Raw genomic sequence first — 19691 nt, forward strand, 5'->3', positions numbered from 1 at the left:
TAGTATGTACCCTTATGATGGAATGAGAATGGTATTTTACCTTTGTGGTCTTCCTTCCCAAAACACGTAATTCCAATCTAAACATGAGAAAAACATAACAAATCCCAACAAAGGGACACTGCAAAATATCTGACCAGTTCTCCTCAAAACTATCAATGTCATCAAAATTACAAGTCTGAGTCAAGAGGAACCTAAAGAGACATGATTGTAATGTGGCCTCCCAAATGGGATTCCGGAAAAATAAAAAGAGATTAGGGAAAAACTGAAGCTGTCTGAATACGGTATGGCCTTCAGTAAATAATGCATCACTACTGATTTATTAATTGTTAACAAATGAACCATAATAAAGTATTAGAATAGGGAAAACTGGGTACAGTGTATAGAGAAACTCTCTGCACCATTTCTGCAATAATTCTATAAAACTATTTAAAAATTTAAAGTTTATTTAAAAACATGAAACAAAACATTAACAAAAACTAAGAAAAATCAAAGGGCACAGGAGCAACCTGAAAGAGCTCCCAATGCCCAAACTGGGATCAATTTGAGCAAAATTAAATATCAGAGTATAAACCAAAATATAAACACCCATGAGTCCATTCTGACATAAACGATGGAATAAATACATAAATAGGGGGAAAGAGGCATTTTTCCTATAGAATTCCAAATAATACATATAAATAACCCCCCACTTTGGAGTTTGGGCTTAATCCCCACCATCTAGTAGGTGACAAAAGATTAACTTCAACAATGATGTTATATCATGTACACTCTGGTATGATTTGATAATAAAGGCACTAATCATAAGAAAATAGCAGAAAAATCCAAACAGAACTTGTGACTAGTACTCTTCAGAAGCGTCAGTGATGAAAAACAAGGGAAGACTGAGTAACTTTCCCAAATCACAAGAGACTAAGGAGACATGACAACTAAATGCAATGTGGTATCTTGAATTGGATACTGGAATAAAAAGGTACATTCATCAGAGGAAAAGCTGATGAAATCTCAATGAAGTTTTGCTCTTAGTGAATAGCAATGTGCCAATATTAATTTCCTAGCTCTGACAAATGAACACTATGCTGTGTGATGACTTAGGAGAATGCTCTATGAACTCACTTTGCAACTTCTCTGAAAGTCAAAAATATTTAAAAATTAAAAAAATTAAAAACCATCCAATGCCTCCCCACTGTATTTAAATAAAACCCATCAGGCCTCAAAGGTTCTGGACAATGCACCTCAAGCCAACCATTCCCATCTCATCTCATATTAGACCAGTCTGTCCCTCCCTGACAATATTTCATCAGCACTAAGCTCCCAGTTTTTTTCAACTCTCCCAACTCACCACCAAACTCTTAAAGATGACACCAAGACCCGCCATCCCACATACTCTTCAGGAACCCAGCCACTTCCTATTAAGAGGAGGAACCTAATTTTCCTTTATTTAAATCTGAGTGCAAATGTGAGTTTCTGAAAATCAATAGTAACTCCTCTTTCTTTACCCTATAAGATTCAGAAGTGAATTAAGTAAAACAAGAATTATAAATCTATGTTAAGGGGTACACAGTGCATTAAGATGTATTTTAGAACAATAACAACAAAAAGGGATGGGATGGTACCCTTCAATGTTTTTGAATCCTATTGAAACTAAATTAATATTAATTGGGCTATTAATAAATTAAGATATTATAATCCTCGAAGCAACCATTAAGGGCTTCCCAGGTGACACAGTGGTAAAGAATTCGCCGCAGGAGATGCAAGAGATGCAGGTTCAATCCTTGGGTAAGGAAGATACCCTGGAGCAGGAAAGGGCAACCCACTCCAGTATTCTTGCCGGCAAAACTGCAGGGACAGAGGAGCCTGGTGGGCTACAGTCCATGGGGTCCCAGAGAGTTGGACACGACTGAGTAATTAGCAATTTCACTTCTCACTTTCACCTACTATACATTAGGCACCATTCTTTTTTCAATGATTGTCTGTTTATTTATTATTTATTTTGGCTGTACTGGGTTTTAGTTGTGACATGGGAGACTTTTTAGTTACAGCAGGCATGCAGGATCTAGTTCCCCAACCAGGGATCCAATCCAGGCCCTCTGCATTGTGACTGCAGAGTCTTACCCACTGGACCAGAGAAGTCCCAAATGCTGGCCTTTTCCAATCCAGGAAAAAAGTAAAATACAGATACCTGTTGTATTGTTTGAATTATTTACCACATGTATGACTTACTTTTTCATAAAAAGTAAAATAAAATTTCCAAAAGTTTTTCATGTCTTCTGAATAAAGACTGAGGTGAAGAGCCATAACAAATATTTCTTGAGTAGAAGATGGATTTTTTTTTAATATTTATTTATTTTTATTTGGCTGCGACAAATCTTAGTTGCAGCATGCAGGATCTTCAACCTTCATTGTGGCATGTGGGATCTAGTTCCCTGACCAGGGATCGAACCTGGGCCCCCTGCATTGGGAGCTCAGAGTCTTAGCCACTGGACCACCAGGGAAGTCCCAGAAGATGGATCTTGAGGACAGAAATCAACTCCCTCAACCATGCCAACAGATACGGAACAGGTTCCCTGCCTGGGATTCCCAAAGATTGCCATGCAGGTCAGTGGGAAGGTGTAAAAAGGAGATCATAGCCAGACACACAATAAAGGCCTCGGCATATCCTAATATACACAGTGTGTTTTAGAAGCAAAATCTTTCAATGATCACTCTTCATCTGTTAAGATTTTACTGTGTTCCACAGACAGTGCTAAGTTCCTCCCAAGTACAATCTCACTGAACTCCAGATGAGATAAGCATTGTATTCTTATCCCCATGTCACACGAGAAAATCAAGGCACAGATAAATAATAAAATAACTACTCAAGTTCACACAACTCTGAAGCAATGGAGCGGGAACTTAGACCAAAGTCCTTCTGACTCCAAATATTCTATACCACCATCTTTTGGATTTTTTTACATGATCCCCACAGAATGACATAATCTTGGCAGATTAAGGAGCCAAGAATGACTCCTCAGAGCCTACTAGAAGGTAATGATGTTTTCTAAACTCCAAATGCTGTCAGACCTGAAGGCAAAGAATACTCTGACAAGCTTTAAAAAAAAAAAAAAAAGGGTCCATGAGGGAATTTCTCAGGTAAAATAGTGAGGAGATAGGTAGCTGAGTCAATGTTATCAGACAAAAATGTTAGAAAGATCTAGAGCAGGTTTTCCTAAGCAAATGGTTCTCTCCACCTTCCCTGCCCCTTTTGTCTCCAATTCCTAGGGTACATGAGAGAAAACCAGAGAAGTGTTACAGTCCACAATAGAAACTGGGTTGGAAAACTAGGGAATATCTCAGAGACACTCACCAAGGCAAAAATGAAGTAGATAAAAATGAACTACATTAGGTAAATTTAATGACTGTAAAAGCTGTTCACAAAGCAGCAAAGAAATGCATTTTCCATTTCATAGAAAGTTGCTTCACCACTTGAGGCTTGGCTCCAAAGCTTCGTCTTTCATTAGTGACCACTCATATTTCTCTTCCTGCCAGAAAGAACTGACATCAACCACTCAGGTCAGCAATATGCTGTAGAGTCCTTCAGAGTGGTCTTGCAGAGAACATGTCCTTTAAGTGTCTGAGAACTGGCTGAGGTGATCTGAAAGAAAACCAATCAGAAGAAGGCAAGGTAACTGGGACTGAACTACAGGGACTTAATGTGAATGGTCTAAAGGAGAGGTCACCAAATGGAATCTAATGGGAGATGACAGGCCAGCATCTCGAGACTGCACAGTTCCTCTCTGCCCCCAGAGACGTCTGATACAATACTAATGTATATAATTTAAGACACAGCATGGTTCCTCTCTGCCCCCAGAGACGACTGATACAATACTAATGTATATAATTTAAGAAGTCCAAAATAGGTCAGTCCCAAACAGCCACTACCCCCTTTTCTCTTGGGAGATGGTCTTCCCCGGAGGCAACCATAAGGTTCATGTACGAGCTGCCTAACACAGACATGCGTGCATTGTAAGTCACTTCAGTCGTGTCTGACTCTGCGACCCTATGGACTGCCAAAGTCCTCTGTCCATGGGATCCTCCAGGCAAGAATACTGGAGTGGATTCTCATGTACTCCTCCAGGGAATCTTCCAGACCCAGGGATCAAACCCGAGTCTCTTGCATGTCCTGCATTGGCAGGCAGGTTCTTTACCACTAGTGCCACCTAGGAAGCCTACCACAGACGCTGCCCTCCCAACCCAAGGCAGCTGTGATCCAGGCTGTATCAGTCAAACACCTTCCTAAGACATTTATTGTGTCAAGATGCATTACTACGAACAAAGTTAGTGTACATGATGGAATTCCAGTTGAGCTATTTCAAATCCTAAAAGATGATGCTGTTAAAAAGTGCTGCACTCAATATGCCAGCAAATTTGGAAAACTCAGTAACGGCCACAGAACTGGAAAAGGTCAGTTTTCATTCCAATCCCAAAGATGTGCAATGCCAAAGAATGTTCAAACTACTGTACAATTGCACTCATTTCACATGCTAGCAAGGTAATGCTCAAAATTCCTCAAGCTAGGCTTCAGTAGTATATGAACCATGAACTTCCAGAAGTTCAAGCTAGATTTAGAAAAGGAACCAGAGGAAGAGGGATCCAGAGATCAAATTGCCAACATCTGCTGGATCACTGAAAAAGCAAGGGAGTTCCAGAAAAACATCTATTTCTGCTTTATTGACTATGCCAAAGCCTTCGTGTGGATCACAATAAACTGGAAAATTCTGAAAGAGATGGGAATACCAGACCACCTGACCTACCTCTTGAGAAATCTGTATAAAGGTCAGGAAGCAACAGTTAGAACTGGACATGAAACAACAGACTGGTTCCAAATAGAGAAAGGGGTATGTCAAGACTACATATTGTCACCCTGCTTATTTAACTTCTATGCATAGTACATCATGAGAAATGCTGGGCTGGATGAAGCACAGCTGGAATCAAGATTGCCGGGAATAACCTCAGATATGCAGATGACACCACCTATATGGCAGAAAGTGAAGAAGAACTAAAGAGCCTCTTGATGAAAGTGAAAGAGGAAAGTGAAAAAGTTGGCTTAACGCTCAACATTCAGAAAACAAACATCATGGCTTCCAGTCCCATCACTTCATGGCAAACAGAAGGGGAAACCATGGCAACAGTGACAGACTTCTTTTTTTTGGTCTCCAAAATCACTGCAGATGGGGACTGCAGCCATGAAATTAAAAGATGCTTATTCCTTGGGAGAAAAGTTATGACCAACCTAGACAGCATATTAAAAAGCAGAGATGTTACTTTGCCAACAAAGGTCTGTCTAGTCAAGGCTACGGTTTTTCCAGTAGTTATGTATGGATGTGAGAGTTGGACTATGAAGAAAGCTGAATGCCAAAGAACTGATGCTTTTGAACTGTGGTGTTGGGAGAAGACTCTTGAGAGTCATGGACTTCAAGGAGATCCAACCAGTCCATCCTAAAGGAAATCAGTCCTGAATATTCATTGGAAGGACTGATGTTGAAGCGGAAACTCCAATACTTTGGGCACCTGATGCAAAGAACTGACTCATTTGAAATGACCCTGATGCTGGGAAAGATTGAAGGTGGGAGGAGAAGGGGAAGACAGAGGGCGAGATGGTTGGATGCCGTCACTGACTCAATGGACATGAGTTTGAGTAAACTCCTGGAGTTGGTGATGGACAAGGAGGCCTCATGTGCTGCAGTCCATGGGGTCACAAAGAGTCGGACACAACTGAGTGACTGAACTGAATTGATGAAGATAAAATGGGTTAAGGCCCAAACAGTGACAAGAGCAAGGCAGAGGGAAGTTGCTTTCAGCACTAGTGAGCTTTTCAAGGAGGTGACCTTTAAGAGAATTTGGAAGGTTTAAAAGAAGGCAGCCAGGCAAAAATCAAGACCCTCCTAAGTGACACAGCATTTCAAAGTCCCTAACACTAGAACTAAGTCTGAGAGGCAAAAAAAGAGGCCACCAAGACTAGAGGAAAGAGAATAAAAAGAGGACAGAGGACATGAGGTTGGAAAGGTAGCTGGGAAAGACCATAAAAGGCCCTGGATACCCTGTGGCTCCAGTGAGAAACCACTGGAGGGCTTACGCAAATGAGTGAGTGATCTGATTTAGAAAGATCAAACTGACTGCTATGGGGCAGGAAGACTGGAGGAGGGCAAGAATGAAAGCAGGAATACGAAGCCTTTGAAATACTCAGGTACTGTTGGTGGGAGTGCAAAACAGTATAATCATTTTGGCTCTTTCTATTATATATACCCAGTTTCCCAGCAATTTCAAACCATGTACCCTATAGAAATGCACTATAACGCATACATAGCAGCTCTATTCATAACAGCTCCAAACTGGAAAACAACCAAAATGGCCATCAAAAGTACAATATATAAATTGTGGTATACTCTTATAATATGGATAAATACTATCATAGATGAACTGCACAATATCCGTGTTATCAAAAATCTACACTGTAGGATTCAATTTTATATCAAAAATAAGCAAAACTGAACTATGGTATTAAAAATTAGGATGGAGGGAAGAAGAGTATGGTAGGAACATGAAGGGGGTTTTGGAGGTTCTGAAAATATTGTTTTTTGATTCAGGAGCCAGTCACATGGATAGGGTCACTTTGTGATGATTCATCAAGTATTAAGTACACTTTGGAGCAATTTTCTACATTTATGATATGCTTCAATAAAATAATTCACTTTCAAAATACAGAAACAAGAAAACTTGTGAAAAGGCTGCTCTAATCTAAGCTAACCAAGAAGACAGCTTAGAGAAAGAAAGAGACCCAAGATACATTCCATAGGTAGAGCTGAAACAGATGAACTACTGAAGGGGAGTACAAGAAAATAAATATCTAGAATGATTCCTATATATTTGGTTTTAGCAACTGAGTGGTGCTATTTGCTGAGATGGAAGAGGCTTCAAAAGAAGAAAATTGCAGGAAAGTGGGAAGAATTCATTCTATTTTGGCCACATTAAGTTTAGGACACAAGAGAGAGAGAAGAAAAATGCAAATCTGGAGAGGATGTGAAGGCATGGAAGCAAAAAGCACAAGCAGCAGTGTGACAGAAGACGCAGACACTTCCTACACAGCCCACACGAGCAGACCGCAGGGACAGGCGGAGACGTGCCGGAGTGGGTGCAAACAGCAACGAGACGGTGAGACGTCACGCGACTGCATCTATTTTCTCTACACAAGATGAGACAAAGACATAGCTGCGACTAGGATTTAAAGACATGAGTGAAGACTTAGGGAGAATGAAGAGTTCAGATCAGTTCAGTTGCTCAGTTGTGTCCGACTCTTTGTGACCCCATGAACCGTAGCACACAGGCCTCCCTGTCCATCACCAACTCCCAGAGTCCACCCAAACCCATGTCCATTGAGTCGGTGATGCCATCCAACCATCTCATCCTCTGTCGTCCCCTTCTCCTCCTACCCTCAATCTTTCCCAGCATCAGGGTCTTTTCAAATAAGTCAGCTCTTCGCATCAGGTGGCCAAAGTATTAGAGTTTCAGCTTCAAAATCAGTCCTACCAATGAACACCCAATGATCTCCTTTAGAATGGACTGGTTGGATCTCCTTGCAGTCCAAGGGACTCTCAAGAGTCTTCTCCAACACCACAGTTGAAAAGCATCAATTCTTTGGCGCTCAGCTTTCTTCACAGTCCAACTCTCACATCCATACGTGACCCCTGGAAAAACCATAGCCTTGACTACACGGACCTTTGTTGGCAAAGTATTGTCTCTGCTTTTTAATATGCTGTCTAAGTTGGTCACAACTTTCCTTCCAAGGAGTAAGCGTCTTTTAATTTCATGGCTACAATCACCATCTGCAGTGATTTACTGGGAAAATACTGTAAAATTAGGATTTCAGGGCCATGCTGAGCGTTCAACTAGAACTTCATGGCATAAATGTGAACTGAGTGCAGTTGGTTTCTGTGAAGAGACCGTTTCTTGTCCCCCAACAGTTCTCCTCTTCCTCCTCAGTAACAGAATTACCCATTTTTAACTGGGCATGAGGTCATTCAGAATGAAGACCATACTTCCCAACTTCTTTGCAGCCTTTTTGTGCAACTTCTGCAAAGTGTCTTGAAAGGAAGAGGGCAAGCCCTTCACCTCTCTTCTTCCTGCTTCCTACAAGCTAGGATATGGACATGGTTGCTCCAACAGCCATCTTGAATCATAAGATGACCATGAGAATGGAGGCCACACAGAGAAGAGCAAAGGATAGAAGCAGTTGAGACCCTTGGTGATCATGGAGCCATCACAATCACCAGTCCTGGACCTTCATATATCTAGATTTTTATGAGAAAGAGAACTTCTGCTTATTTAAACCAGTGTATTCTGAGTTTTTCAGTCACCATCATCTGACTTAACCTATGTCATACAGATTAACTGGGTGCTCTTCCCCAACAATATTCAGCTGTTTTCACGCAGATACAAAGTAAGCAGATAATCATTTTCACCAAGGTTGGAGACTAGCCAAATAAGCACCACAGAAGAAAGGGCAACAAGAAAACGGAATTTATGAGGAAATGGTTCTAGTACAGCCCAGAGACTTTCTCAGTGGAGAGAGATGAGAAGAGCAGACACGAGTGACAGAAACAGCCAACAGAGCCCTGGTTCCAGTTCCTCCTTTATCTTGCTCCCTCCACTAAATCTTACTTGTCGGGTTTATTATGTCACTTTGGAACAACAACAAGAGTCCCAAGTATCACCTTTCTGTCTTTCTTGACAAATGCAATTTTTCCATTTTACAGAAGAATATCATCATTCTAACATTATAACCCAACCCACTAATGTCATCCCTTTTATCAAGTAACCTTTATCTATAGTAGAAAGAGAATAGGAAGAGGCATGAAAAATCAACTTGAAAATCAAAGAAGCAAAATTCAGAAGATGAAGAAGAAAATAAGACACTGTCAAAAAGAAAGAAAGAACAAGTGGAAAAGCCTATGAGAGACTTTCCACATCAATCAGGTGGCTACCTAGTAGGAATTCCTCTCCTGAGGAAACCTCTAGGCAATGCTGAAAGTAAGACAATCCCCTGTTCGAACAAGGCCAGAAAGGAATGAGATCACAGAAGTCCCCCACCTACAAAATCACTGATTTTATCAGATGGACAGAACAGAAAAGTTCTGAGCGCTGGTAAAATTTCCAGGCCAATCTACAGAAGTTACACACCAAGGAAATGAGACTCCGTCTGCTGCATACCATGAGCCATGGCTCCTATGATGATTCAAGCGGGAGGTGAAGTAACAAGGACAGAAGAGTAGAGGGTGAGGCACCAAGGAACAGGGCAGAGAATATAACTCTGAATGACATCAGTAGAAGAATCACCCTCTTGCCACCTCTCTTTTGCAGATGCCTCAGAGATCAGTGTTGGAAAAGTACTTGTGCTCCTGCCCACTTCATCAGCACATGTCCTGCCAGCCTGGACACATCAGCCACATGTCCTGGCACTGGGGCAAAGTGGACATGAGGAAAACAAAGGAAGATGGCAGTGGCAGACCTGCGGTAGTAAGAGAAGGAAGAGAAGAGAGAAGAAACTCAGGAAGGGGCAATGTCTTCAGTGAAATGAGAGGAAAAAATCCCACAGCCATTCAACTAGACCTATAGTCCAGAGAAGGGAGGCAGGAAACTTGTAAGTTAGGAACGTCTGGGGCATCAGAGACCTCGAAGGGAATGCTCATCTCTGCCAGAGAGAACTATCAACTCACATAAGAACTTACTCTTCCTGGCCTCTCTCCAGCAGAAAACTACTGGCTACTGTTATTCCAACCTCACTAAATTCCCAGAAATAATCCTTTCAGGGCAGGAGAGAAGAGAATAAAACAGAAGGCCTAGTCAGGAGTAGTCTAAAATTTAATTCAAGTGCCCTTGCATTGGTGGGGTTGAGAAGAGATTTTTATCTTACTAAAGAATTTCTCCAGGAAAAAAAAAACTTCATTCCCTCAAATTATCCAATCCAACTCCCATTTCAAAGTGCAAGTCAAAAGCACAAAAAGAACCCCTTACCTTCACTAGCACATAGTCCCCAGGCTGAGCTCGGACCCTGAGCCCAGAGTCAGTGGCATCCTCCATCTCTGCGTCAGCAAAGATCACCTTAAGGTTTCCATCATTCCGGCCACACAGGTCAGCAGCAGAGCGTTTACTGGGCTGCAAAAGGACAGAGGAGAGGTTACGAATTTGTCAGTCATCAGTTGTTGGTCTGTCTCAGATCCCCAAGGGTCTGAGCCATAGAGCACTTTTTAACCAAGGAACCACCTAAGACTAAGTGCTTCACCGCTGCTTTACCAACGAGGTCAGTAAATGGCACATGACAGAAACTCAATAAAGTTTTGCTGACAATATGTCCATTTAATAAATGACTCGATCAATGAGTCTTTGATTACAGAATTACCTTTCACAGGAATGAACCTCCAACAGGCTTGATGCCAATGGCTTTTGGGTGATATATTCGGTAAAATGACTCTCACTTCACAGAGTCTCATAGCAATCACTCGGGAATGTTCTCGGGTTGTCTGGCCTGGGTTACAGGTCTCAGTGAATAGAAGACTGGAAGCCAGAGCCTCCATTATAACACGTAAACGACTGGCCCAGGAAAATAATAAAATCAGTATACAGTATGCAGTCCTGGGGATTAATCCCCAGAACATACACAAGCCTTTCTCTTCCAGTCATGAGGAAGTGACAAGAACGAAATTCATCCTCAGGCCTTAAATAACCAGGAAATTGGACAAAATACATGAAAAACCTATTTTCTGATATTGGACAACAGACTGTGTAAAACTATGATCCCCAAGAGAAGGAAAACAAATGGAGAGAATCACCCCTGCGTTCTACCAGAAGACATGTGCCAGACCAGAGAACACAAAGCTGGGAGGGAGACCTCAGGCAGAACATGGTGGTTCTCTCTGAACTGAGGAAAAATGGATCAAAGTCCAGGGAACCTGCAATAGCTAGAAACTGCACAGCAAGTTCTAGAGAAGAGGGGGTGAAAAGCCATGAAGTCAGACAAAGAATTGGTTGGCTGAGAACTGTTTAGCTCCCAGATCTCACACTGGGCTGGGAATCATTTGATCTAGCAACAAATAGTCCTCATTGATTCTTTGGGACATGCAGCAGCAACTCTAGAATCTACAGCCACATCTAGTACTAAGGCCAAACGTTTCCTAGAATAAAAAAACTTTTCTAGCAAAGATTAAAAACAAACCTTAAAAGGATCAGACAAAACCACGAGTAATGAAACTGCTTTTTCAAACAAAGCCCAACACAAATCCCAGACATTCAAAAATAATGTCCAACAATACACTGTCTAACATCCAATCAAAAGTCACTAGATACGCCCAGAAGCAGAAAAATGTGACTCATAATCAAGAAAAAAGTCAATGAAGCAGACCAAGAAATGATGGCAATGATGGGATTATCACAAAGATATTAAACCAGCTATTATAATTAAGTTCAAATACTAAGTTTCAAAAGAAAACAAGAACGCAGGAGAGAAATACTAGATGTTTTTAGAAAAACCAAATGTAACTTATACAGATGAAATATACATCTGAATGTATTAATTCAATACATAATAGCAAATGAGACACTGTCAAAGAATAACAAAACTGAAGACAGAGTAATAGAAACTGAATTATTCAAAGTGAAGCACAGATATAAAAAAAAAAAAAAGATAAGGGAAAAAAAAAACCTGAACAGCCTCAGTGACCTACGACACAATATCAAGTGGCTGGACACATGGGCGATTGGAGGAGAGAAGAAAGGGGAGGCGGTGGGAGAAAGCAGGAGGGGTACAGAAAAATATCTGAAGAGTAATAAACGAAAGTTTTCCAAATCTGATGAAAAGTATAAACCCACAAATTATGTAGCCTTGATATATTCCAAACAAAACACAAACAAAGCCATGCCAAAACACATTAAATTTCAACAAAGTGATACAATGACAACACATGTGATACTGAACTGAATCTTTTTCTTATAAATGACAGGTTCTTAGATAAGTGGAGAAACTTAAGTGAGGTCTAAGGACTGGATGGTAATAATCTAACAAGCTTAATTTTCTGACTCTGATGGTTGTACTATAGTTATTTAGAAGAATGCTCCTGTTCGCACAAAACAAACACTTTAATGTTTGGGGAGTTGGGACCATCAGAGCAACTTATTCTCAAATGCTTCAAAGAAAAAAGTTCTTTGTACTATACTGCTACTTTTCTGCAATGTTTGTGACGGCTTTACAATAAATTTTTTTAAAGAGACAGCATTCATGTTCCATGATTTGAACAAACCAACCACGAACATTTATAAGACAAAGAGGGAAACTAGAACATTGACTAGATATTTGAAAATAATAAGAAACTACTGCTGGGACTTCCCTGGTGGTCCAGGAGCTAAGACTCTGCACTTACAATGCAGGGGGTCCAGCTTCGATCCCTGGCCAGGGAACTAGATCCCATACGCTGCAACTAAGAGTTCACATGTCACAACAAAGATCGAAGAGTCCTGTGCTGCAACTAAAAATCCCGCATGCCACTAAAAAAAGACCCTGCATGCCAGAACAAAGACTGAAGATCCCAACTGAGTCTCCACACAGCCAAATTAATTAATTAAATACAATTTAATTTAATTTAATTATAAATAAAATAAAGACCAAAAAAAAAAAAAAACAAACTTGCTTTGGTTGAAATAATTACCATGTGCTCTCCATGGGGCCAATGATGTCATGGACAAAGATTAGTAACCTGAGTACTTATTCATTCAATCAAATGGCAAGTACACTATTCTGTACCAGATCTTGTATGAGGAGAACTGGGGTTACAGTAAGACCTAATTCCTACTGGACAAAATGAGGACTGCTAATAGACACGTTCATGTACGGAGATCTTCAGAATCATAGCTGATACCCTAAATAGCAAAGCACTTATTAAGGCAAACACTTTGGGGATATTTCACCAGCTCAGTATCATCAACCAACAGCAACTGCTGGACCAGACCATAGGAAGATTCCTAGCCCAAGCTGAGCGGATGAGACTCCCTCTCCTGGAAATTTGAATTGAAGCTGAAAAACACAACGTTGGTCTGTGAATAGCTGGAACTATATACCATGAAACACAGAACTATAGGGCTGCTGTACTCTGCCACACAGATGAAGAATCAGGAAAAGCTGACCTGAGGAGAGAAGGAAGTCTGAGCCTCGGGGCTTCCCAGATTGGGTACGGACGGTACCCTCCAGACACCTGGCAGTATTCTTGCCATTGGGCTCCACAATATCCTCCTGAAGTCTTACACAAAGCAGAATTACTTTTGGCTTGAACAAATTTTCCACAGTTACTCATTACTGGAGAGCCTTAACAAACACAAATAAGCAATTGGTGATTCTGAAGCTGCCATATCCTAAGGCATGGAGCAGGACTCGCTCAACTCAGGACTTGTGAGGAGTCACAGAAAGGGCGCTGCCTCTCTCCTTCCCCTTCTCTTCAAGAGCTGAAACATGCAGCCTCACAGAAGGTCAGGTTCTCTAACACCCCTTCTTATCCTAACTGTTTAGTGCACCAAATGATGGCTAGATTCCCAAGCTTGACCATGGAAGACTACAGAAGCCCAAACTTTCTGAAACGCAGTATATTTCTAAGACAGTGTGATTTTTTTAAAGGACTGAAAACAGACAATAAAATTGGTTCTCAAAATACACACAATACTGCTTCCAGAAAGATGCAGCAGAAAAACTTTTCCCCAATCCTTCCACTGAATACAAAAATATCCTTCAGGAATGAAGAAGAAATCAACATTCTAAGATGAAGGAAAACACAGAGAATCTACTACCAGAATGTCTAAAGGAAGTTCTCTAAGCAAAAGGAAACAATAAAAGAAGGAACCTGGAACAACAGGAAGAAACAAAAAACAAATAATAATATGATAACTTGCTAAGAAAATCCCAAGGAACCTACCCAAAAAACTCCTAGGACTATTGAGTTCAGCAAGATCATGGGCTACAATATAAAAATTATTTTTAAAAAATCAATTATTTCTACATACTAACAGTGAATACATGGTCACCCAAAATGAAAAATACAATAGCAATTACAATAGCTAAAAAAAAAATGTATAAATCTAACAAAACATGTACAGGACCTATATGCTGAAAACTTCAAAAACTGATAAGATAAATCAAAGATCTAAATAAAGGCAGATATACTGTGCTCTAAAAAACAAAAAGACAAACAAACAAAAAATATACATATACACATAGCCTCACCCCCTCCACCAGCACCAGCTGCGTACAGCCCACAAAGGATTTGTTGGCTTTTGTTGCTTCTTCTCTGAAGACAGTGATAAGTTCCTCCAAACGCCTTAATTTTACCTCTTCTGGAATATCATCCTTCAACCTGTGATACGCCCGTGTTTTCTATTTGAAAAAAGAGAGATGGAGGTCACCAAGGACTTGTAGAGTCCATTTTTAAGGCAGACATGCTCATCCAATCTGCAATTTACAGACACATCTACAGGAACTCAAGCCACACCATGACGGTTCTCTAGTTCAGAGGCCTTCTAAGAGAAAAAGGTAACAGTGCAATAGTCATATTTTTACAAGGGTTAAACTCTAAATTTAGCACATGAAAACCATAGACTCAAAAACTGTTCTTGATACTTTTATAGCACACATATATTAAATAATTCATGTACCAGGTTTCTGAGCAGCAGTTTTATAAAGACACAAGATGCAAAGCAAGTAAATGTTTATCAATAAGTAACCTGTGAAATAAATTATGGTTTATCTACACAATGGAATATTACACAGCTGTGAAAAAGAATGAGATAGCTCTGTATATATAGTTATGATTGCTCTCCAAAATATACTCTGAACAGAAATAAGCAAGGTACAGATCATCATGTATAGCGAGTTTGCTGTAGAAACAATACATATAAATATACTTATAAATACACGAAATATCTCCAGAAGGTTACACAGTAAGTTGCTAAGAGCAGTTGCCTTCAGAGAAGGAACTGAAAAACCAGGCAATCTCGGAAGAAAAAACAACTACTTTGCACTGCACACTACTTTGATGTTTTGAATTCTATACCATGCACATGTATTACCTAGTCAAAAGATAAAAGAAAAGTTATCCTTGAAAAACTTTTAAATCATCCAAAATCATAGTGTACATACATCTTTATATATAAATATATACATACACACGTTTACACGTATCTTTATTAACACAAGCTCATAATAGAGCTGGAGAACCACAGAACTAAACAAGAGGGAAGTCTATACACCAGAGTCTGGACATTCAAACCAATCTGCCTAACTCTAATGCTCTAAGAGAACTACCAAATCCAGAGGGAAATGAAGAACTGGTAGACAATTCTACAACAGAATTATTTTACAGAGCTTACTCAATTCTGTCTTATTATTAACAATAATAATTTACCTCTGTTGTGCACTCAACTACTAAATAGCACTATTTTAAGTGCTTTATATATATTTAACTGAGCTAATATATTGCTTCAAAATAATCTGATCAGGTTGGTATTAACATTATTCCCTTTCACAGATGAAGAAAGCAAAGACTTTTTCCAAGGTCACATAGCCATTAAACGGTAGAGGCACAATTTGACTGTTTGTTCTTACCTACTATGCTACTTGATGAAGTCTCTATGACTTTCACTCTAATCTAGGAATTATTAAACAGATTCCTAAATCAACATTCATAAGCAATGCCTGTAGGACATGCTTCCACCACACACTGAAAACTCATCTCCAACTCTAGAGTTAAAGAGAAATTTCTCTTGCATATTTGTGACTCCTGATATGAAGCAAATTGGAAGCCAACAGCTCCTCTGATGCTTTATCCCTGAAACAATCTGTAAGAGGCATCAATACACACACTGGCCCACGTACACTGTCTATAGAAACCTTGGCAGTGGGCTTTAAAAGACATGAATTCGCCTGGGTGATGAGAGACAGCTGAGTGACATTCACAGCTCAATCATTCATCAGACAGCTTTTCCCTGGCCATGGAAGTCCCTCAGTCTCTAGCCCAAACACAAACCAAGTGACCCCTGAGGTGACTGGGAAGATGATAAGAGACCCAAGCAATTCATTCCTGCTATCAAGAAAATAGCAGGCAACCAAGACTACTCCTCTCTGCAAGAAATACACATTACTCGCCCTTTTCTTTCTCATCTCCTTCTGCTTTGTTTTCCTGGGAATTGTTTTATAAGAGAAACTCTAAAGCAGGTATCAGTGGGTTCACTTGGCCTACAAAAATGGAAATTAAAAATGGCTGAGGATGAGACTTCCCTGGTGGTCCAGTGGTTAAGAATCCTCCCTGCAATGCAAGGGACATGGGTTCAATTCCTGGTCAGAGAACTAAGATCCCACACGCCACAGAGCAACTAAGCCTGAGTGTCACAACTACTGAGCATGTGAGCCACAACGAGAGAGTTCATGTTCCGCAACAAAGATCCCATGTGCCACAACCAAGACCTAATGCAACCAAGTATATAAACACTAATAAATATCTTTTTTAATGGTTGAGTATGGCTGGGAGGGCAACACGGAGCTTCCATAAAACAAATCACATCTGTAGGCCAAAAAAGTTCTGCATGTTAGTAAAGGATTTGCAGTTTCTTTTAAAGAGAACGGTGTCCCTCCTCCTTGCACTTTCAAATTCTAAACAATACTTCTAAATATTCTAATAAAGGGTGGACTCAGTGATAAAAAATTGCCTGCCAATAAAACAGACACAGGTTCAATCCCTGATCCAAAAGATCCCACATGACACGAAACAACTAAGCCCATGTGTCACAACTACTGAGCCTGTGCTCTGGAACCCGGGGGCTACAACTCCAGACACTCTAAGAGTCCATGCTATACAGTGAGAAGCCTGTGCAAGTCAACCAGGCTTCTGGTTGTGTCTGCTCGCCACAACTACAGGAAAGCCCGTGCAGCAACAAAGACCCAGCACAGCCAAAAGTTAATTAACCAATTAATGTTTTTAAATATTCTAATAAAGAGGAATACTAGCAGAAGCAGTTGTTTTTCAACTCAAATTGCTGAACTATGTAAAAGAGTAAATAGGTTTATTAGAAAAAAAATAATGAATGTAAGATCCCTGTGGTTTCTCAAGCAAAGCCTTGCTGTCACTTTCTTTTCTTCCAGCAGTTCACAATCAATCAGAAACTGGTCAGGAATGATGTCTCATAATTAGAATGAGCTCTTCCCCCAAGTCCAGGACTCACCTGTCTCATGCTATAGGCAAAGAGGAAGCCTATGTTGTACTGAACTTCCCGAAGCAAGGACACTGTCTGAAGGTGATCTTCCTCCGTCTCACCACAAAAGCCAGCAATGAAATCACTGCTGAGGCTCACACCTGTGACACACGACAAATGACAGCATGTCACTGTCACAGCTTACCTTCGAGAGAGGCCGTGGCACTCGGAGATTTCAGAGGGAGGGCTAGTGACTATACAGCCTTCCCGGAGCTATTTAACCCACGTGGCAAGTGAAACAGAACAATCAATACAGAGCCAGGAGGGACATGACTGCTCATCGACAAGATTCCCAAGCCAAAGCCTGGCTTCTCAGTCTACATTCCCCTCAGCTTCATATCAGAAAAGGTATTTTTCACTTCAAACATTGGATTGAGGGACAGGGACACAGTAGGAGTCCATATTTTCAAATCTGTCCTGCTTTTACTTTTTTTTTTTAATCTCTTATATTGGGGTATAGCTGATTTACAATGTCAGCTTTAGGTGTACAGCAAAGTGATTCAGTTATGCACATACATATTTCTACTCTTGTTCAGACTGTTTTCCAATATGGGTTATTACACAATATTGAGATCACTGTGCTATAGAGCAGGTCCTTGTTGCTATCTGTTTTATATATAGTAGTGTGTATATGTTAATCCCAAACTCAGAATAACTCTCCCCACCACTTTTCCTCTTTGGTAAACATAAGTTTGTTTTCAAAGCCTGTGAATCTGTTTCTGTTTCATGAGTTCATCTGTGTCACCTTTTTAGATTCCATATATAAGTGATATTATATATTTGTCTTTGTCTCTCTGACTTACTTTAGTATGGTAATCTCTCAGACTATCCATGTTGCTGCAAATGGCATTATTTCATTATTTTTATGGCAGAGTAATATTCCTGTGTGTGTGTGTGTGTACACACCACATCTTCAGCCATTCCTCCATCAAGGAATGAGACATTTAGGGTGCTTCCATGTCTTGACTATTGTAAATAGTGCTGCAATGAACACTGGGATGCACTTATCTTTTTGGATTATGTTTTTTTTTCCAGATACATGCCCACAAGTAGGATTGCTGGATCATATGATAGTTCTATTGGAGAAGGCAATGGCACCCCACTCCAGTACTCTTGCCTGGAAAACCCCATGGACGGAGGAGCCTGGTAGGCTGCAGTCCATGGGGTCACCAAGAGTCGGACACGACTGAGCGACTTCACTTTCACTTTTCAGTTTCATGCATTGGAGAAGGAAATGGCAACCCACTCCAGTGTTCTTGCCTGGAGACTCCCAGGGACGGGGGAGCCTGGTAGGCTGCCATCATGGGATCACACAGAGTCGGACACAACTGAAGCGACTTAATACCTAGTTTTTTAAGGAACCTCCATACTGTTCTCCATAGTAGTTACACCAATTTCCATTCCCATCAACAGTTTAGGAGGGTTCTCTCTTCTCCACACTCTCTTCAAGATTCACTGTTTGAAGACTTTTTGATGATGGCCATTCTGACTAGTGTAAGGCGATACCTCATTGTAGTTTCCCTCTGCATTTCTCTAATAATTAGCGATGTTTGAGCATCTTTTTATATGCTTTCTGGCCATTTGTATGTCCTCTTTGGAGAAATGTCTATTTATGTATTCTGCCCATTTTCTGACTAGGCTGTTTGTTTTTTGATACTGAGCTGCACAATCTGTTTGTCCATTTTGGAGATTAATCCCCTCTTGGCCGCTTCATTTGCAAATATTTTCTTCCATCCTGTGGGTTGCCTTTTTGTTTTGTTTATGGTTTCCTTTGCTGTGCAAAGGCTTTTAAGTTTAACTAGGTCTCATCTGTTTATTTTTTATTTTCATTACTCTAGGAGGTAGATCCAAAAAGTAGTGCTGTGGGAATTCCCTGGCAGTCCAGTGGTTACAACTTGGTGCTTTCACTGCAACAGCCCAGGTTCAACCCCTGCCTGAGAAACTAAGATCCCGCAGGCCAAGCAGTATGCAAAAAAATATATATATATTGCTGTAATTTATATCACAGAGTGTTCTGCCTATGTTTCCCTCTGTAAGTTTTATAGTATCTGGTCTTACATTTAGATCTTTAATCCATTTTTAGTTTATTTTTATGTATGGTGTTAGAGAATGTTCTAATTTCATTTTTTTATATTAGTTGGTGCAAAAGTAACTGCAGTTTTTGAATTTGCTGTCTGACATGAATACATTCTGTATAAATGTAGATGTTACAAATAATTCTAATGTGCATTTCTTGCTTTATGTTTTTTGGGCTAATGATTTATTATATTTTTTATTTTTATTTTTTATTTTTTTAGACTTAAAAAAGTTTATATTTATATAAGTTTATATATAAAAATTTTATATTTTAAAAATATAAAAATATATTTTTTAAATAA

At 40.1% G+C, this 19691-nt stretch overlaps 1 protein-coding gene and 1 non-coding gene across 6 annotated transcripts in view; both read right to left on the reverse strand.

Moving 5' to 3' along the window:
* Positions 1 to 19691, reverse strand: part of CDK5RAP1 (CDK5 regulatory subunit associated protein 1) — a 61526-nt gene that overhangs the window by 23424 nt on the left and 18411 nt on the right. For 4 of the 5 annotated variants that reach the window (XM_010854855.1, XM_010854852.1, XM_010854854.1 and 1 more), the window contains 3 exons: positions 17284 to 17414; positions 14294 to 14443; positions 10048 to 10188 (listed from right to left, as the gene is read on the reverse strand). In XM_010854855.1, the coding sequence (XP_010853157.1) occupies positions 10048 to 10188; positions 14294 to 14443; positions 17284 to 17414 (422 nt within the window). Of the gene's footprint in view, positions 1 to 3372; positions 3632 to 10047; positions 10189 to 14293; positions 14444 to 17283; positions 17415 to 19691 lie in introns of those variants that run through there. The other variant, XM_010854856.1, reaches the window with a different exon arrangement.
* Positions 2420 to 2492, reverse strand: TRNAG-CCC. The gene has a single exon. It is a non-coding gene; the product is annotated as a tRNA-Gly (tRNA).

Source organism: Bison bison, unplaced genomic scaffold, assembly GCF_000754665.1.
Source record: "Bison bison bison isolate TAMUID 2011002044 unplaced genomic scaffold, Bison_UMD1.0 scf7180017864352, whole genome shotgun sequence".
Lineage (NCBI taxonomy): Eukaryota > Metazoa > Chordata > Mammalia > Artiodactyla > Bovidae > Bison > Bison bison.